At 43.6% G+C, this 21,738-nt stretch overlaps 1 protein-coding gene across 4 annotated transcripts in view; it reads right to left on the bottom strand.

Annotated features, from left to right (window-relative positions):
- The window catches only part of ADD1 (adducin 1), a 73,158-nt gene that overhangs the window by 16,629 nt on the left and 34,791 nt on the right, over positions 1 to 21,738 (bottom strand). For all 4 annotated transcript variants that reach the window (XM_081128124.1, XM_081128123.1, XM_081128125.1 and 1 more), the window contains exons 2-9: positions 20,262 to 20,476; positions 16,554 to 16,716; positions 12,628 to 12,779; positions 6,421 to 6,501; positions 6,020 to 6,169; positions 3,904 to 4,047; positions 3,702 to 3,800; positions 2,643 to 2,819 (exon numbers count right to left, since the gene is read on the bottom strand). In XM_081128124.1, coding sequence (XP_080984250.1) covers positions 2,643 to 2,819; positions 3,702 to 3,800; positions 3,904 to 4,047; positions 6,020 to 6,169; positions 6,421 to 6,501; positions 12,628 to 12,779; positions 16,554 to 16,716; positions 20,262 to 20,456 — 1,161 coding nt within the window. In that variant the 5' untranslated portion in view covers positions 20,457 to 20,476. The remainder of the gene's footprint in view (positions 1 to 2,642; positions 2,820 to 3,701; positions 3,801 to 3,903; positions 4,048 to 6,019; positions 6,170 to 6,420; positions 6,502 to 12,627; positions 12,780 to 16,553; positions 16,717 to 20,261; positions 20,477 to 21,738) is intronic.

Below are 21,738 nucleotides of genomic sequence, written 5' to 3'. Positions count from 1 at the left end.
GGCCTGCGCTCTGCTGGCCGATCCTGCAGAAACATTCACACTCCTCTCAATCCAGGGACTCCCCCTCTGGGAGCTTCTTTTCCTTACAGGGCCACCTTCTTACCAACCATTCCTTCAATACCTTAAAAAAAAGGAAGGCAATAATCCCTAAGTGGAGTTGTTGGTGGCTGTTTTCATAACTGTCCTCAGGAAGAGAGCGGATGTTTGCACTGGCCATTTCCATTTATGAGCAAGCTCACGCTCCGTTGAGGACCAATAAAAGATAACGACTCAGCTATAGGAAGTTTGTCTTCAGAAAAACAAAGTTCTTATTAATTCAAGTTTCCTCCTGCTTAGACAGCCAGGACTCAGCAATCTCCGCAACTCAGGATAAACCAGCCAGGACTCGACAGATTTCACCTTCACAGGTGTGGGTCTGGTCTTTATTCTTGCTTTACATGGTTTCAAACCAAAATCAGAGGCAAAACACAGACCTCAGACCTACTATAACGCTTAGTTAAAAGTATGGATCCCTTCCTTCCTTGAGAAAAGCACTGTGTCTTGATTTTGTGGGAGACAACTTAGCATGTCTTCTGCGTATGTGCTGAAACGAGCTCTCTTGCACAGTGTGAGGATCTACAGCTTTTCTCCACCCTACTCAGTGACTAGCAAACATAGGACTGATCAGAACACTAACTGGACTGTGATCAGTGGCTGCTGTCCAGTTCATTTCTTACGAAGCACATGGCCTATAATATCAGAAACAGTAACGTTAATCTGGGCATGTGAAGGACACTGAATGAAGCAACCTGCTGTGAGGAACAGCTCAGACAGCCTTCCATCCTCTAGCTTCCTCCCATCCCACCAGACCTACTGCCTCGTGTGTATTTCCCCGCACTTTCCAGAGCGCTCTGAGTGCACGAGACGGCTTGCTGCTCATCTGGATTCTTGTCTTCTCTCCTGCCTCCCACGTGACTTTGAGGTACAGGAGAATGAAACGTCAAAATACTTGCCAGGGGGAGAGGAGGCCGCTCTAAGACTGGGCCAGCCCAGCAACGGTCACAGTGCCCGGCCCCCAAGGTGTCTGACTCCCAGTACTGCCGCCTGGGCCACCGCTGCCCACCCCTCCCCCAAACCTTCTCCAGCTGTGTCTTTCTAAAGGTTGCACTACCCTGTCTGCCTCTTGACTCCAACTGCTCCTTCCAGCTTCTCGGTGACCTGATCCCCTTCCTGCTTCCCTGACCAATCCTGGCCCACGCGTCCGCCCTACTGCTCATCACGCTCTGCCAGGGCACAGACCGCGGGTGCTGGGCTGCATCTGCACTGGTTTGTCCATTTCCCTGACTGGGGCAAGAACCGCATCCTGTTCATGGCTACAGGCTCAAGAGCAAATGGTCAGTTAATGCGACTCAACTTTACTGAGCAAATGAGTTCAGAAGTTATGGAAGACTCTACCCACTGCTCCCTCACTGGCAGAATCTACTTCTGTGGACACTTAGCCCCTGAGCACACCCTGAATCAGACTCATGAATTCTTTGTGTTTCAAAGTCTTCAGGAAAGTTAAACCTCCTGCAGCCATTCATCCCGTCTGTGACCTATTCCAAGTCAGGACTCTCTGATGTGAGGCTGAAAGGTGTCCCACTGGGGCCGGTGCTGCCTTCTAGAGCACCCAGAACAGCCCCACAACACCCAAGGACTGCAGCCCTTCCTAGGGCTCCCTTGTCCACACGGCCACGACAGGTCCTCACGGCCCCCAGTAGGAAGGGCTCTCCCGAAGCCCACCTTAAGGGGTGACAGCACAGCATGGAAGGGCCCCTTACAGAGCCGTATGTCTCACAATGGTGGTGGCTCCGACCCTACAAGCCTTGTTTTGAGTAACTAAAGACCCTGAGAAATCAGAGATGACCTGAAAGGCATGTTCCCATCCCCACTGCTGTGTCCTCAGTGCTGCTGCAGCCTCTGCCATGATGCCCTCCTTTGCCCAACTCAGCCCGTCACGTTTCTACCTGTCCTCTAAGGTCATTTCCAGTGTTATTTTCTACCTAAAGTATGCTCCCTGATCTCTGCAAAAGGATAAAGTTGTCACTGAAACCCCCAGCAGACAGCACCCTGCCGTGCACATGCAGAATCCCTGTCATGCCAGAGCTCCACAGGCAGCACCTATACTGCCGGGCTTGGTCCCTGCAGTCAGGACAAGGGTCTCCCACACAATGAATCGGCAACAGACGTCTGTGGAACACAGTAATTGGCCCCCAGACAGCTAGAACTTACTGTTAACACAAACAACAAAAAACACTTGCTGGTTGTTTTAGAAAGTTCCCTGGAAAGCGTGACTGTGGGGTGAAGGGTGCTGAGCCACCCTCTACACCAGGGGTGTTACCCAGCAGCCTGGGGTAGAGCAAGCCGTGTCTGGACTTTTGTCCCCACAAAATCCAAACAAGATTATCTTTAAAAAACAAAGTGAGACAAGAACTCCTCACTCTGTACTTTATTGTGATTTAGCTCAGAAGTTAAACTGGTGCTGCTTGGTGACTTTTCAGGTGCAAGCGCTCAGATACTGCATGAGGACAGCAACTCCACAACACTACTCACTGGCCCTAAAAACACCAACATCTGTGCTTTAGAAGGAAACCTTTATGGTCAAGTGGTAACAACATTCTTACCAGGTTATCGAGCATCCGCATGAGGGCTTCAAACTCCTGCTCACCAATCAGCCACTTGGGAGGCGATGCAGTGCCCTCCCCTGCCGGGGGCCCTGGGGAACGGGATTTGGCTTTGTACTTCCCAGGATCCAGGAGAACTAAGTTATCTGGCCCTCCTGCACTGGCCAGGGTTCGAACCTTTTCAAAACAAGCAAACATTACAGTCTGAGCTCCTTACTGAGAGCACGGGGATCGGATGACTGTGAGAAATCACGTAAACAGAGATGTACATTTCAAAAGAACAAGTCACTGAGTCTACCAATGGAAAACGTAGGATGGACAGTGATAGACGAATCGCAAGGTTATTTTCAGCCCTGGCCGGGTGGCTCAGTTACTTAGAGCATCGCGCCAATACACCAAGGTTTCGGGTCCTATTGCCGGTCAGGCACATATAAGAATCAACTGCTCCTTCCACCTTCTCGGTGACCTCTTCCCCTCCTTCCTCTCGCTCTAAAAATTAATCAATTAATTTTAAAATGAATAAATACATAGTAAATTTTTAAAAAACAAGATTTTCAGAAGTTTTTCTTTAGCCTGACAAAAATATTGGGCACATCTCCTTGGAGGAGAAATGAAAAATAAAGTACTTTTCAAGAGCATCTGAGGCAGAATGGGAACCACACTGCTACACAGACACAAGTCAGGGAACAGTGAGAAAAACAAACTTGGGGCCGAGCAGACCTGGCACAAGTGGCACTTACAGCCGTGAGACTGTGGGCATGTCTCTAGCTCTCTGCTCCTGTTTTTTCAAAAGGAGTACCATGAGGGTTGAATGAGTCCCAGGTAATAACACAGTAAAGCACCTGACACCAGGGCTGGTACACACTAGTGCTCCATAAATAAAAAACAACTATTTGCCAACCTAATCAGTGAAACGACATCTGCCCTGGTTGATTTCCACATCATGAGCTCAGATTTGACAAAGAGGTAGCTCAAAGACTCATCCCTGCGAAACCAGTGTCAGAGGTCTAGGGGACCCTGGACAGCTAAGTAAACCGCGGGCAGAAGGGCACCACCTACCTGGATCTCACAGGCAACCACAAGGTTGTGGATGTAATAGAAGGCCTCCTCCACGCTCTCGCCGACGGACACCAGCCCGTGGTTCCGGAGAATGAGGGCCTGGCGGGAAACGTGAAAGCCCCATGGGGTGAGACGAGGACCCCGACACTTCCACCCTCTCCTTCCCTCCATTATTTAAATACCGGGTTACATGCCCACTGACCTTGCTTTTAGGTCCCAAATTTTTCTGAATTAAAACCTTTTCCTCTTCATCAACCAAAATCCCGTGGTAATCATGATAAGTCACTTCTCCAAGGGACAGCGCCTCCGGGGAGATGGGCAAGAGGCCACATTTCATCGCAGAGACCTAAAGAAGAAGTAGTCACGCTGAGTGATGGCACACGCTGATGGAGACGCGGCAAAGGCTTTCCTCCAAGAGGTAAAACGGGGAGCAGAACCAATTTTTGTTCTCTTCTCAGAAATAAATGAACCCATGAGCTTTAAAAAAAATGTTACTTCTGGGGCTTACTACCAATGCACAGTTAGAAAGGCAAGCTATCACTCAGCTGGGAGAGCCCAAGAGAAAGTCCGCATCTTTCTGGCTTTCTCCACACGGATGATAAACTGTGTGAGCTCAGACTTAATGACAAGGTGAGCCCGACCCAACGCAGGACAGGCACGGCCCCCCTGAGTGAGCGGGCGCGCAGTCCTCTAGGGTTTGTGCGTGCTTCTCATCTTAGGCTGTAGGTGGGACCAAAACACCTCAAAACACCTGAAAATCAGAAAAAGGCAAATTTGTAAAAGTTTAGGAAAATTATACTCTGCAACTTCCTTATATTTGTTTAAGTTTAAAAAAAAAAAAACTGAACTGTTCATATGGCCTTTAAGTTTCCTTAAATTTCCCAAACTGACTTTAGGATTTGCTCATTTTGAAGGTCTTCTATCTAGATTAACAGATGCAAAGAATCAAGTATTTGCAGGTGTAACAATTCCATGCAGGAAAGTTAATCTAAAAAGACAGTACCACAGAAAAGGCAACACCATATTTCATTCCTTTCGCAGTACCAGCTTTAAGAAATGTCCTTACCTACAAGAAGAAATTTCCTTACAAAGTAAAGTTTTGGTAATTTTGAAACAAAGTACATGGTAGCTGTTTGTGACCATGTTCTCAGAGGGGCCTCCAACAGTTCTTGGGTTTTAGGAAAGTTCCACCCTTCAGAGTGACATACCTAATAAAACTGATGTTACACCACGAACCACATCTTCAAAGTAAAATAAACCAGGTCTGTCCCTCATCCAAACAAATCCACACACATGACATTAAAACATCAGGAGGGTGAAGTTCGGCATTACTGACTCAACGAGGTCATCTACAGCACAAACAAGCCCATGATGTCACTAAAGTGTAAGACTGGTGATAAAAAGCCAACTCTAGACAGTTCTAGAGTGTTCTGCTTTCACAGGACTGCACCAGCAACCAGAATGCGCACTTTCACACCGAGAGGTCTGGGCTTTGTCAGGGTGCCCCATGCGCACCAGCAGGACACAGCCGGGTAATGGGCTGGGGCAGACCCCTGGGGGCTGGGGGCTTGGAGGCCAGCTCTCCACAGCCCGCACCACTGTGCCCTCCTGCCCCAACTGCCTTCTTCTGACTCTCAGTCATGATCCAGCCCAGGTTCTGCTGGCTCCTCCCCCACAGCCTACCAGCACACTCCAATCCTTTGCGCCCCACTAACCCTTCCCTGAGCCCACGGCACCCTTAACTACCATCCATCCTGCCTTCCCTCTTCTCAAACAAGGACTCTAGTTTGCTGCTGTCGTTCTGCATTTCCCAACAGTGTTGAACACACTGAAATCTGACCTCCACCATTAACACGCTATAATTTTCTAATTTGTAAATCTAATGGGCATTTCAGACTCACGGGTTTCTCAGTATATGGATCCCTTAAAAGAAAAAGTCTTTTAAGAAAGTCAAACTTGACTGGCCGGTGTGGCTCAGCGGTTGAGCATCGACCTAGGATCCAGGAGATTCCAGTTCGATTCCTGGTCAGGGCACATGCCCGGGTTTCGGGCTTGATCCCCAGTGGGGGGGGTGCAGGAAGCAGCTGATCAATGACTCTCTCATCATTGATGTTTCTCTCTCTCTCCCTCTCCCTTCTTCTCTCTGAAATCAATAAAGACATATTTTTTTAAAAAAAAGAAAGTCAAACTTAGTAAAAATTTTTTTAATCCAAAAAAGTTAGGTTTACGGACTTATTGCAACAAGAGGCACTTCTAGGGAAATGTGCAAAGCCTCTCACTAAACAGCTCTCAAACTGCGCCAGGAGCACCACACTCACCGCAGCCCCTGCTGGCGTGTGAATATGAACCACACACTTCGCGTCCGGCCGCGCAGCATAAATTGCAGAGTGCAGCGTGAAGCCAGCTTGGTTTACTCCTAGATTAGTGCTTCCACGGTCCACAACATCTCCTTGCAGATTGACTTTTACCTGGAAATAAGAAAACAAAAATTAATGTCAAGAGGACTTCAAATTACCCTAACTAAAAATTACTTAAACCAAACTTAAAAGTGTTTATAATTACTTTTAAAGGGTTTTTTTGTGGGTTGTTCTTTTTTATTCACACAAAACACTGAGTTTCTCTTCTTCCTTGGATTTTATGTCTAACGGGGTACAAGGGGCTTAATTAAATAGCGTGACGTACACATTCAAGAAGCCCAAGAGGGAAAGGACATTCTTACCAGGCTGGATGCAGTCACTTCACTGTAGAGAAGCCCAAAAGGTACAATGAGGAAGTGTTCCTGCTCGGAGCTCACTCTGGTCTGTGGGGACACAACTGAGTCAGCACAAAAATCCAACTGAAATTCTTTGCATCTCTTTGAGGTCACCAACTCAAGGGTTTGTTGAACACATATACAATACAGAGCATTTATTGTAGTAATCTGTCAGGTACATAAGGTGCATCTTGGTCGCGCTCATGACAATTAACCAGTGGCATGTGCAAAGACGTGCCACTCTTTGTGTACCTGGTAATGAAAACCAAAGCTTACTTTTTAAAAGTCAAACAGATTTGTTTTTAGTACTCAAAACCTGTAGGGCAATGAACAGTCACAAAACCACAAGCCAGAGAGCACTTCCTTGCAGCCTGATTATGTCCTGTCTCCGTGACAATCCCTGGCTTGGGTGCCCTTTCTGCAGTTTTCTTTCCTCAAACATCCCACACAGACTGGCACATGCAATGTAGTATACACAGATGCTAGCAATAGAGCAGGGAAAAATGAGAGTCCTGCCTGAAAAGAAACTGAGTCTTGTTTTTATAATGACTTTGGGATAGACTTCCCAAAGCTATTCGGTTGGAATACATTTACTATTGGGCTAAGAATTCTGTCTAGGGTCAGGTAGGTGGAGTTTCCTGTTTGTTGAAAAGGCCTTGGGGCATTTAGTCCAACTTCCTAACCAGCACTGTGAGTCTTCTGGGTGGAGCAGACAGACACACACAGGGTCTGGGCCGTCTGGGCAGCTGCAGTGATGGGGACGCTCACCATGTCCTCACTTCCCTCAGCAGTCACTGAGCACCTCCAGCATTGCGAGGCCGGGTACCGCGGTGAAGGGATGCAAGCTGGAGACCCAGTCACTAAAACATCTCTCCCATATGCAGTCTGTCTTCCTGAGGTTTCTAGTACACAACGCAGAACCAGCTCTATCTACCATTTAATTCACAGACAGCCGAGACTGTCCCATCACCTGTCTTCACGCTGAACTTGCTCGATTCCCTCAGTAGAATTTACTGGGGACCCACAGTCATAGACTTGAGTTAAAATCATAGCTCCATGGCCTGGCTGGGTGACTCAGTTGGTTGGAGTGTCGTCCTGTACACCAAAAGGTTGCAGGTTCAGTTCCGGGTCAGGGAACATACCTGGGTTGCAGGTTCAATCCCCAGTCGGGACACGTACTGAAGGCAACCGATCAATGTTTCTCACATCAGTGTTTCTCTCTCTCCCTGTTCCTCTCTCTAAGCATGTCCTCAGGTGAGGATTTTTAAAAAAGCAATCACACACCCATGGACCCTTCAACCAGCTTCTGAAACAGAAGGTCTAGCATCTCCGAAGCTCCAGCTCTCTTCCCCCACAACCCAGGAGTAACCATCATCCAGAACTGTGTTAAGCATTTTCTTTATAGTTTTACCATATATCTAGTCACCCCTAAGCAATATAATTTAATTTTTATTTGTGAACTTCATATAATTGGAATCATACTATATGTATTTTGCAGCAACTTTTTTGAACATTTATTTTATTTAAGTATAGTTGGTATACAGTATTATATTAAGTTATATTAGCTTCAGGTGTATAACATAGCGATGACATTTGCATACCTTACAATGTGATCACCCAACCAAGTCAAGTGATCATCTGCCGCCGTGCACACTCACCACAGCACCATTGACTATAACCTTCACCTTTTTCAGCCCCCCCCCCGCCCCCGGCAACCATCCCTTTGATCTCTGTCTTTATGAGTCTGTTTTTGTTTTGTTTTGTAATTTGTTGGGGGTTTTGGTTCCACACGTAATTAAAACCATACAAGCCCTAGCCTGTTTAGCTCAGTGGTTAGAGAGTCCGCCCTCGAACAGAAGGGACCAGGGTTCAATTCCAGCCAAGGGCACGTACCCCGTTTGCAGGATCGATCCCTGGCTGTCACTTACTCATTTTCATGTGTACAGTGTCCATGGATGGACGTATAGCTTATGTAGCCATTCTCTCGCCAATGGACATGGTTTCCATTCTGCCATGAAAAACAATGCTAGGAACCAGTGTACATATGCAGCTTCCCCAGGAAATAAACTATCTCCCAAAGAGCCTAACTGAATGTACACTCCTACCAGTAGGATATGAGAATTCTGTGCTTTTACAACCATCTTTTGCAAAAATTAAAATCTGATGTCTGTGAAATGGCATTCCACTGTGGCTTTAACTTATAATTTCCTGGTTACTAATGAGTTGAGCAACTTTTCATCTTCCTTTGTTGTTGTTAATCCTCACCTGAAGATATTTTTTCCATTAATTTTCAGAGAGAGTGTGCGGGGGAGAAACAGCGATGTGAGAGATGCATCGATTGGTTGCCTCCCGCACACACCCTGACTAGGGGCAGGGAGCAAACCTGCAACCTAGGTACCTGCCCTTGACTGGGAATCGAACCCGAGTGCAGGCTGCCTCTCTCACCGTGGAGCTACACCGGGCAGGATATCAACTTTTCATATTTTTATGAGCCACTCTTATTTCTCCTGTGAAATTCCTTTCTTGTCTTTTGTTCCATATTATACTGGGCTGTCCTTTTTTTTCTTGACAGTTCTTTTTCTAGATACTAATTTTTTGTTGGCTACCTGTGAAGTAAAATCGTCCAAGCTGCAGCTTTTATTACCACTTTCTTTGTGGTGTCTTTTAATGATAAGAAAATAGTTCATTTTAATGTAGTCAAATTGACCCATCTTTTATGATAGGTGCTTTTGTGTCTTAAGATATCTTTCCTTCCGTCAGCGGTTTAAAAAGATCAATGACTTTCACCTATATTAATCCTAAAATTCTTAAAGTATTACCTTTCACATTTAATCCTTAATTCAATGGAATTGCTTTGCAAGTATATACAGTATAAGGCAGGAATCCAACACAGTTTTCCAATTCTGATTTTTCAATCCAATTGTGCCAGCACCAACTCCTGGCTGGTCCACCCTTCCCCCACTGACCTGCAACGCCGACCTCATAGACCTGGCTCTGGGCGCTGTTCTGTTCTGCTGGTCTATTTGCCTCTTCTTTCGCCCAATGCAGACTATTTTAATTACTATCACTTATAAGTCTGACATTTTGTAGGAAAAAATCTCCTTGCCTAGTTCTTCATAGCTATTCTTGGCCTTTTATCTTTCGTATACATTTTAGAAGCGTACTATCAGGTTTCACAATAAAAAATACTACATGGCCATTTTTATTCACTTCTTTTTCCTTTGTCTATAATACATAATCCATACAGCTATAAACTATACATTTTATATTTTCTCTTTTATAATAACATTCTTTTCACTTTCATGTTTTCACATGATCTTCAGTGTATAACATTCCCCCAGACTAATGTTGAATAACTGAGCCACTTCCCACCTACTGTTGGATATTTACTCTAAAAATGTTTTACTATTATGGGTAAGGCTACAATAAATACACTTGGATGTCATGTTTTCTTCTTCCACTCATCTCAACATTACTTCTAAGAGTGTGCTTAATAGGTCTACATAGTTTAGTGGGAAAAGCTTAAAATACACACTTTTCTGAGTCTCAAGCAAAGAGAAAATGCTAAATACAGATGTAAAGAGAACAACGAGAGAAGGACATTTCAGTCAGTTTTCTCTTGCCCGATGGACCAGTGCCGGCCTTCCCACGTCTTCCCACAGTCTAATGCCCTTCTCTGTGTACAAGGAACAAACTCTAGTGTCACACATCTTAAGATCACGCACTGAAAATCAGTGTCTCTGGCAAAGATGTGTATCCCATCCCAGATGCACAGTGGTCACAAAAATGGGCTCCAATCAGACCGCCTTGGAGCTGAGACAAGAGGCATTTAGGCATAGAAAAACTCTGCCACCAGCCAAGTATCACCAAGAGAGGAAGCCATGCCCATGTGCTAACTGGGCCACCCTGTCTCCTGACAGCCCCCCAAAGCTTCTTTGAGTCCAATGCAATCTGAAAACAGAGATATAATTCAGACAATCCTTTCTAATCCTCTAACACCTGTTCAAATTTTTAAATCTCTTTAGCAGAAAATCCCCATGGTGCTCTTTCAAAGAAGGTGCACAATGACCTGTTAGCACTTTTGGTTACACTAATAAATACTGTTAAAAGTTCTTTTCTGTTTAGTGTCCATATGATAGCACCTAGATTGTAACAAAAATGGATGCCATAAATAATTAAAAAACACAAACTTTCCTCCTCAAAGATTCTCTAGTTTCTAAGATAAAGGAAATATTTTGGTAACTTCAATTTCTTTTTTACTCAGACCACTGACAGAAGAGTAAACACTTAACTAATGTTTTAATTCTGCCAAGTCCTAAATAATTTAAGGAGGGATGGCAAGCAATTTAGGGGATTCAAACTTATTTAAACAGCACTCACAATAGGACTAGTAGAAAACAGCACTTTAAAACTTTCAAAGAATGTGACAGTGTTGTTAAAGCCAAGGGTCACATTTCCTATGACAGCTTTAACATTTTCATGGAACTAATTTTTCGGCAACCGTCTCACATTAAATCTCTACACAGGCCCAGTCACTTTCACGAAGGCACAGGGAACGGAGCTGGCAGCTGTGGAGGGCTAACTGGACCCACCAATCAAGCATCAAAAGGCACCAAAGAGTTCACACAGTTTTACTGAGGTAGGCTCAGTTCAGCTGGGGATTTCACTCGGTCGGGTGGGGTGACAGTCTACAAGCATGACAGTGTGGGCAGGGGCAGGTCTGCATTCTGAAAAGCTCACTTCAGTGGCAACATGGAGACTAGACGGAGGGCAGGGTAACTCAGTATCTCTAGCAAAGACCCATATCCCATTCTGGAAGCACAGTGCACTGGCCGCAAAGACGGGCTCCAGAGCATACCTCAGAATGGAGAACGGGGCTGAACTGAGCACCACGGGTTCAGGCCACAGGTGAAAAACACCTTTGTGTGCTGAGTATGGAGAAAAGGGTAACGCAATCTAAATGGCTATATCAGGGGAGAGGACAGTGTTGGCAGGGTTACGACTCTTCTTTAGACATCTGTGTAAGGGACACTTGTTACTATAAGCAGGAACTATATTGGTAATGAAAAATATCCAATGAAAGAAACTGAATAAAAAAAACAAATATTGGAACAAGTTTAAAAGTCAAAGGAAGGAAGCTATTCAAAGAGGCTATTTACACGAGAGGGAAAAAAAACAAAAAATGTGGCAATGCATTAATAACCAAAGAAAGCAGAAGGGGGTGTAATTCCAAGGCAGGAAATCAAGTTTGGCCATAGGCAGGACAAAGTAACAGTGGTCAGGGGTATAGAATGGGTTCAAATGTCAGTAAGGAGTTCCCATTTTCTCTGTGACGCAACGTGGGCACTTGCTGGGTGAAGGAGGTCAGGAATTTCAAAGAGAACAGAAATAGCAGAAGTATGAGTGAGCTTATGAGAGATGTCCTACAGCTGCCAGGCAGTGTGGTGGGTCCCCCCTGGAAACCAGCATTGCAAATCTATGGAGAAGGCCAATGGCTCTGCTGTGAGGCTCTCTGCAGGAGGATCTGGCTGCTCAGGTCCAGGGAGGGAGAGGATGGTGTTAGCAAAGACTGTTCCTAAAATGTCCCTGAATTCTAGCTGGACAACACAAGGAGTGAATATGGGTTGATGGATTGGGATGGAGAAGGGAAGACCCAAAGAAAGAGGTAGGGCATTTTCGTTCATTGATGTAACCCCAGAGTTAGAACAATGTTTGGTACAGAACAATAAATACTTACAGCAGACGCCCAGTAAATATTTATTGTAAGAATGGACTGAAGGAAACAGAGGTCCTGATAATATTGAAAAATAGCTAAAACTAGAATAGCTAAAGAAGTAAAATAAGAGCTAGAAGGAAAGAAAACAGCTTCATTCTTAGGTTTTTAGGCATAAGAAGATTTTAAAATCCACCTGTACTTTGGTAAACACTCATTTATTAGGTTAGCATGCAAGAAAGGGGTTTTAAAGAACTCTGTTCTCATAACTTTTAATTCACACTAGCAGTATAATAACCTGATAGTTCTCAGATTATTATACTCTGCAGTCAGGAATCAGAAAGAAGCTGCTCCCAGCTTTACTTCAGTGCAGTGTCTCCCCCCTTCTCCTAAACAGAAGAGGCGGGACCAGACACACACCACTCCACTTACATGCAGTTACTACCCCACCCAATACTCACTGTGATATGATTGTAGATAAGCTGGGACCACCCAAAGAGATCTGCCAGTCTGTAAAATGCTGCCAATTTACACCTCAGTAACTTCTCCCCTTTGTCATAGGCAATCGAATCAGATCCTCTAAGGTCGTTCACAGGAGTTACCATACCAAGACCTGAAATATATACAAAACTCAAAGATTTAATATTTCTTGCCAAATGTGAATTAAATAGTAGCGGTTCTGAGATATTAATCTCCCATACTATGTGGGGAGCTGGGCAATACTACACCATAAATTCAGACTTGAAAACTCTAAGACTATTTCATAAAAGACCAATTCTCCAACATTAATACAACTAAGCTGAAATCAACAACAAAAAGGTAGCAAAATTTGTAGGGTGCAATAAAGCAAAGCTTAGAAGGATAGTTATAGTGTTAAATATTTATTTAAAAAGAAAAAAGGGCCCAGCCGGGCGTGGCTCAGCAGTTGAGCATCGACCTAGGATCCAGGCGATCAGGGTTCGATTCCCGGTCAGGGCACATGCCTGGGCTGTGGGCTGCAGCCAATCAATAACTCTCTCATCATTGATGTTTCTAACTCTCTCTCTCCCCCTCTCCCTTCCTCTCTCTGAAATCAATAAAGATATATTTAAAAAAATAAATAAAAAGAAAAAAGGTTTTTTTCAAAAATGATCTAATTTCTACCTTATGAAAGTAGAAAGAGCCAATTAAATCCAAAATTAAAAGAAAAAAGGAATAAAAAAAATAAAAGCAAATCTCAAACAGAAAAATAATAGGGAAAAGCATTTAGTCTTGAGATTAAAAATGAAATAAAATAATGAAAACAAAACAAAATAAAATATACCTCTGGACTCATCAACAAAACACAGCCATGATATAAATTATCAGTATGAAAAAGTATAGAGGGGACATCACTATATATCTTTCAGACATTAAAAGGGTAATAAAGGGCCCTGGCTTGTGTGGCTCAGTTGGGTGCCATCTTGTGCACTAGAGGGTTGCTGGTTCAATTCCCTGTCAGGGCACATGCCCGGGCTGTGGGCTCGATCCCTAGTAGGGTGCGTGCAGGAGGAGGCTGCTCGATGTTCACATCGATGCTTTTCTCTAAAAATCAATAAGAATATTTTTTTAAAGGGATAATATGAAGAACTATGCCAGCAAATTTTTAACTTAGATAAAATAGACAAATTCCTTAAAAGATACAAGCTACCAAAGTTCACTCCATAAGAAATAGATATCCTGAGTAGCCCTATTTCCAGGCCCAGATGACTTCACTGTGAATTCTATCACACGTTTAAAGAAGAAATAATACCAGTTCTACATAAACTCTTCCAGAACACTTTCCAACTGATTCTACCAGGCCCCCATTACCTTGACACCAAAACCACACCAAGATATTGCATTACACATCATTACAAGAAAAAACAGACCAATATCTCTCATGAACACAGACTAAAAATTACTTAACAAAAGTTTAGCAAATAATCCAGCAATACACGAAATGAACACATCATGACTGGGAGGGAGGGGTTTAACTCAAGAATAGTTCAGCATTCAAAAACCAAACAATATAATTCACCATATCAAATCAAAGAGGAAAAACCATGGAATCATTTCAATAGGTGCAGAAGCAGCATTTCATAAAATTCAACATCCATTTAGGATAAAGGCTCTGAGCAAGTTAGGAATAGAAGGGAATATCCTCAACTTGATGAGACATCTACAAAAAACTTACTGCTAATATCAACATAATGATGAAAGGCTGAATGTTTTTCTAAAATTAGGAACAATGCAAGGAAGTCTACTTGTGCGCTCTTACTGAATACTGCACTGGGGATCCATAAAGCAAGGAAAAAGGGAGGGAAAAACAAAAACGAAACACACACATTTGAAAGAAGGAAAGAGAATTTGTCTGCTTGGCCCTACTTGGTCATGACAAAATTATTCCCATCACCCACTGTTAGATCTGACCCCTGTCTTTTTATTATGAACTATCTCAAGCAAACCGACAAGTACAGAGAACCACAAAGAACCGCTTACCTATCGTCCTAACCAACATACATTAATCTTCTTCTAGATCTTTAATTTTTTAAAACTGTTTAGATTTTTGATGGTGGTAGTGGCAGTATAGTTTTTGATTCTTCTTAAATCAAAATTCCAACCCCACACAAAAAACTGAAATAACTAGAGATAGCAAAACCAAAACCCAAGGAAGACTTCTATAACACACTAGGTAACAAGGTAAGCCCATGACACTGAAAATAAGGGGCACAGCTGTTACAGGCAGAGTGCATAATATCAGTACGGACCATCTGTCAAACCTGAGGCTCCCAAAAGAACCAACAAGAACCCACTAGGAAGCGCAGAGGGCCAGGTTCAGAAAGGCAGCTGAAATCAGGATTTCTGCACAATTTAATCCAAACTAACCATCCACAGGGTCTTTCAGGACAAAGTCCCACACTAAGAAATTTGTAGAAATCAGAAGACTATCAAGAAAAGAGAAGGAAAGAAAAGTCCAGATAAAAGCACAGGAGGAGAACAACCTGATTTCATTAAATCAGCACCATCTTTTCAGCACTTCACAAACACAAAGGAAGAGGGAGCTCTAGAGCCATGACTCTGGAAAAGCTTTCCTGAACCAGCTCCTCCAGGAAAACTAATTTCATGTGAAAAACATACAGAACAATATCGTGTTCATCCATACAAAAACTGCGGGCGTGGCTCAGCAGTTAAGCGTCAACCTAGGATCCAGGAGATCGAGGTTCAATTCCTGGTCAGGGCATATGCCCGGGTTTTGAACTTAATCCCCAGTGGGGGCATGAAGGAGACAGCCAATCAAGACTCTCATCATTGATGTTTCTCTCTCTCTCTCTCCTTCTCTCCCTTCCTCTCTCTGAAATCAATAAAAATATGTGCGTGTGTGTATACACACACATATATACACACATATATGTATAATAAAAATGTGTGTGTGTGTGTGTGTGTATATACATATGGAAGAAGAAATGAAAGAATTACAATATCACCATCTTGGACACCTTTATTCAATTAATGGATCTAGGCACTGAACATCAATGGCTGCTAACAACACAAAAGGAAACCACCAGACCTGTGTGCCTTTCTCTCTCTCCCTTTCCCTTCCTCTCTATAAAAAATAAATAAATAAATCAATAAAAACATATTTTAAAAAAACATGAAAACCTTACTGACTGCTATTTGATTTCAGGAGGGTGCTTTGAGCTAGTAAATTAAGTGTCTCTAGAAATTAATGAGATGTGACTCTGGTGAATGTCAGTCCACCTCTAAGAGTACCACGAAAAAGATAGATAAATAGCAAATACCAGGTGATCTAACGGAAACCACCAACACCTGATGTTGGTCACTCAGAAGCCGACTATCCAGCTAGAACTACCAGAGTCTGATCCAGGGCTCAGTACACAGGAGGTCACATTAGCCAATGCTCTAGTTACCCTGGGCTCCACCTTTGAAGAGTTAATAACCTTTGCTCACATTCTCACATGTACCCATCCAATATTTTCCCTCTGGTTTTCATTTGGAATCTCTCTGTTTCTCATTCATTTGTAAGCAGCAGTGAGGAATGGTGGGTAAGAAATGTTGGCCTGGCTGAAATGAGTTCAGGCAAAATCAATGTGCTATCCACAAGCATTATTTCTGCTTAGTTTAATTCACACTGTCTGAGAAGCCACATAAAAAGTCGTCTGCCTGAGAAATAAGTCTCACTGGCTCATAAAAAAGGAGCCTTCTACATTCGAGACATTTTCAGGCTTCCAGTCTATTTTTACCTATAACTAAAACACATTAATTTTCAAAAACATCCATTCTATGTATTAAATCTACTTCACCTGAGAAAGTATCAGGAAATTTTTCCTGGAAAATGAGAGCACATACAGAGTCAGGAACTACTCACTCATGTTCAAGGCAGCCATCCCTCCTTGTGGGGCTGCCGGGTAGACATTCGGAACATTTGTGGTCATAAAATCTGCAATCTGCTGCAATGCCAGCAGGCCGGTGGGATTCTTCCCCTTCTTAAATTGTTCCTGTATCATTGATTCCAATTCTTCACAGAAAGCCTAGTAAAAGATAAATTCAAACAGTGAGACACCATTTCCTATGTTCCTTGAGAAGGCAAGGGTACCTTTCACATAGACTGAGCTGCTTTGTTTTCAGTCCTAGAAAAGTAAACGGATACTCTCATACATAGCTACTTGAAACATAAATTGGTACATTCTTTCTGGTAAGTAATTTAACAATATAAAAGCTTAAAAATCTAAGCAGGCACCCTATTCCTAGGAATCTTTTCTAAAGAAACAACAAGAGATGTGCTCAAGATTAATCCATAAGGATGTTCACCCCCACAGTACTGACAAAGAAGAAACAGGTGACAGTCACACCTGAAGCTGCAGAAGACTGATGAAATACACAGACCCAACTGACAATGGAATGTTACGCCCTTTCAACATGAAAGGCCAAAAGAATTAAATGACATAAATGTGCTCTTGATATATATTTGAGTTAAAAGGTTATAAAGAAATACAACCAGTTTTTATAAGAGCAAATACATATATAAGCAGAAAAAACCCTAAAAGTAATACATCAAAATTTTCACTATAATTCTGTGATAGAATGACTAGTGATTTTCATGTTCTACTTTGGGACTTCTCAGTATTTTCTTCATGATACATTTTCTGAAATTACTTTAAAGTTGAAAAAGAAACCCTACAACACTCATCCTTTATCAAATAATCCTAAATTAGGCAGAAAGGTTAAGTTGGGTTGATGGCAATTTTAACATGAAGTCACTACTGAAACAATACACATAATATATAGTTTCCCTAAACTGTATTAAAATAATTTTTCACGTATCCTATAAAAAATAAATCTTGTCAAAGAATTATAAATAATATTTAATGTAGACCGGCCAGGGTGGCTCAATGGTTGCATGTCGCTCTATGATCCAGGAGATCTCAGTTACATTCCTGGTCAGGGCATATGCCCGGTATGTTTCTCTCATCGATGTTTCTCTCTCTCTCACTCCCTCTCCCTTCCTCTCCTTTCTAGAAAAAAATCAATAAAAATATTTTTTTTAAAGTAAAAAAATATATATATATAAACCCTGAAACGGGCTATAAGCCAAAAGTTATAGTTCAACATACATACACTGTACAACATATAGAAGTACCAGGCACTGAGCTTATATAGATGGAAAAGATGGTTCTTGCTTTCCAGGAACATAGGGCTTAGTAAGGAAAACACACGCACACACAGAATGACACTACAAGGGGCCCCTGTATCAGTAGCCGCCCAGATAACCTGTATGTGCAGTAAGGCGCTAAACTTACCAGTGACCACTCAGGGCCTGGAGCCACCCATCTGGATCTGGCCAATGACCTTGCATGCTTCCTTGGTCCTAACTCCTGATGGTTCAACATCCACACTCTCACCTCACAACGTCCTGACTGCCTCTCCTCCAGTCACCCTGTCATCCAACTCACCTCCCATTTCCGTGGTCAGTCTTAGACCTGCTCAATCTTCACTCTCAGAGCCAAGCACATGCTCTCCAAACAGCCCCTCCTGGCATCCAGCTCACACTTCCTTCAACCCCATCGTAACCCTGAAGCCTTTTCACCGTCCCTTACCTTCCCGACCATCCTCGACTCTCCTTGCCCATTCCCTCGCCCGCTCCATGCCTTCTCTCCTCCCAGCTCCTACACTGCAACCTGTGACCATTCTCAGCAGATGACTCCACGTGCTAATTCACCCAGAACAGAGTCAAGTTCCCCTCAAGGCTACCCAACTCTCAGCACCTGTGCCCACGATGGGCCTTCCCATTCCTTCCTAAAACCAAGACACCAACACCAGGTACGTGACTATGAAGTGAGCCCAGCTTGACCGGTCTTGGCACTAATGTCCTCTCTCTGCTCCAGGATCCCACACTGCATTTACACAGGCAACTGGGGAGGGACTTGACTATCTTTGCATCCCCAGTACCTGGCACAGTGCCTGACACATACTAGGTGCTGGAAGTTTAGTTTCTTCACTCTATTCCTACTGACTTGTTGCTTTTCTGTAGGAAAACTGTTCAAGCCAAAAGTCTAGACGTTGTCCTAATTCTTTTTTCCTCTCACCTCTTCCTCCGATTTATCCCACAATCAAATAAAAAAGTGAGTCTACCCCCTCCACCTCTCGAGTGGCACCCGACCCAAGCCACCATCACCTCTTGCTTGGAAGACAGCTTTCTCCCTTGCCCCACAGGATGCTCTCTACACCAATCCCAGAATGAGTTCTGTAAAAACAGAATCCTGTCTTTCCTGTCTGCAGCCCTCCAGTGACTGTCGTGCTCTGAGTGCAAAATGAACTCCTGATCTGAGCTTCCCCAGCCTTCCAGGACCTGCTCCCTCCTCCCTCTCCAATCCCGCTGCACCTCCCTCCCTGTCCCTCCTATGCTCAAACACACCCATGCTCACCCAGGTCCTAGGAATGCACATCAGCCCCTCTCTCAACCTGGAATGCTCCTCCCTGTCCCCTGCACAGAAGCCAGCTCCTTCCAGATTCAGGTTCCACCTTCCTTCCTCAGAGGAGCCCGTAGTACCAAGTCAGACCCAACCTAACCAGCTAACTGTTCCTGGCAAGGCCTCTGTTTGCTCTTTATTACGTATCTCCTTCAAACAGAACAGTCTGAGACTTGATCCAATGCTTACACAGGTGTCACACAACTGTCAAAACCCATCTCGCTGTACACTTAAGATCTGTGTACTTTACTGTACATTACACCTCAGTAACATGTGAATGATAATAACCACCAAACAAGAGTTAGAGGCCAGTTCTTTGAATAGCACATAAAAGATAATAAACACTAATAAAAAATTCAATGACACCCTGGTTGGTTTGGCCCAGTGGTTAGAGACCAGACAGTCCTAGGTTCGATTCTGGCCAAGGGCACATACCTCGGTTGCAGGCTCGATCCCCAGCCTGGGTCGGGGCACGTGTGGGAGGCAATCAATTGATGTGCCTCTCTGACATCTATGTTTCTCTCCCTTTAACTCTCTTTAAAAAGCAATGGAAAAAATATCCTCGGGTGGGGATTAACAACAACAAAAACCAATGACTATCTGCAATGGCATCCCCAAATACTGAGGGAATAAAGAACACATCAGCAGAATGCAGCACGAAGGGCAGCAGTGTCCATGGGAGAAAAGATAAAGACAGCACTCCTTTGCCTAGAGGTGCAAACAGAAGACACTTTGTTGGGCATGACTGCAGTTCAAATGCTGATCAATCAGTAAATCAGGCACTGCTGAGGCCTACCATGTGCCCAGCACCAAGCCAGGTATTGTGGAGGAAATGGTAATTTTTGAAAGGTGCCAAGAAAGACACTCTGAGAAGCAGTGAGAGTAAAAATAAGAAATAAACACCTGCTATCCTTTGTGACACTGAAGATGTTTCCTCTGTTATGTCTGATAACTTGAACTAAACTGAATTCTTTCAAAAGGGACACACATCTACGAGGCCCTGATTTCCTGTGTTAAGACAACCTGACCACGACACACACAACAGAGCGTCAGAGCTGCAAGCACTAGAGAAGGAAGAAAATACTTTGAGAAGAAGCTGCTCTTACGGGACTCTGCAGAATCATGGACACCCTCTTTTTCTGCTCCATCATGTTGAAGTCCTGGCGAAGGTCAGGTGCCATGTTCCTCTCTCGCAGGTATTCCGGATTGTTCTCATCCACCCTGTCGAAGTACCTCTCTTTGTGAGGGGCTGTGGTCGGAGGTGGTGAGGTCACCACTGCGGCCTGAGTATCACCATTCATTGCAAAATCTTTCTAGGTTCCTACAGAATCAAAATGAAAGAAAGTATTGTTTTTGAATCAATGTGCAATAGCATTTCATAATGAGCATGTCAGCCTGATAAATGCATCTTCAGCGTGAGGACGCTCTGACTGCCTCAACATCGGAGCCATGACATGTGAGGCTCCTTTGTGGCCCCTTAAGCACATGGCTGACCAGCCATCTCCACCCTTCCACCAGCCAATGGCATTTCTTGTCCTTGCCATTCAGCAGACAAGAGAACAACCTAACAAAGCCATTATGTTCTCTGAGAGCCTGAAGAACCAGATAGTGAAACTCTGACAAGACAGTTGAAAGTCAGGACATTGTCCCACACCATTCATCTCTGGAGAAATTTGATTTAAGGTATTTTTACAAAAAAGTATCAGTATTGACTTTGCAAAGGATTCCCCAAATAGATCAATAGGGAAGAAGCTGCTCACACATCTATCCACACAAATAAGAAATGACCCTCTTCAACACCACCTTTTTGGTTCAACAGTAGGTACCGAAAATGTCAATATGCCCTACTTTGTGAATAGCCTAAAAAAATGCCCAAAGGACACAAACTTAAAAGTCTACTAATATGGCCACTTACTTTACACTCTTTTTAATCCATTCTTTTATTTGAAATGATGTCCAAATATACTAAATTATGTTCATCTTTAACTACTAAATCTCTGAACAGTACCTTTACTAATCATCATACAAGTAGTTCAATTCCTATTGTTTCTAAACAACACTGACAACTTTAACAATATACATGCAGTATTTACTGAGCATCTATTATGTCCAGTCACTGTGCTGGGCAAAAATTAATTAGGTGTGGCCCTCACTTTGGAGAAGCTGGACTCACTGAGCAGGGCAGAGGTGTTGATTCGGAAGTAGGAAGCAACAGGGCTGGGATTCCAGGGAAGGCAGTCCGGCTGCAGAGCTTTCCTTCTTAACCTCTAAGCCATATTGTAAATGATGATGATGATGATGACGACAGTGGGTGGCAGAAGAAGTGGGGGGTGTCCCCAAAGGGATGGGAAGGGATGGAACCAGGGGCACAGGTGCAAAGACTGGGCAAAGACTGGCCTTGAACAGGAGGCCCTGGGAACCTGGGGCTGGCACTGTTAGCTGTTTTGTTTTTTGTTTTTTTAATCCTCACCTAATGATATGTTCATTGATTTTAGAGAGAGAGTGAGGAAGGGGGGGAGAGGGGGAGAGAGAGAGAGAGAGAGAAACATCAATCAGTTGTCTCCCATATATACCCTCACAGGG

The sequence above is a fragment of the Miniopterus schreibersii genome, assembly GCF_964146895.1.
Source record: "Miniopterus schreibersii genome assembly, chromosome: 1".
NCBI classification, from domain to species: Eukaryota; Metazoa; Chordata; class Mammalia; order Chiroptera; family Miniopteridae; genus Miniopterus; species Miniopterus schreibersii.
The sequence above is the reverse complement of the archived record's forward strand: the minus strand, read 5'-3'. Positions and strand labels throughout refer to the sequence as shown.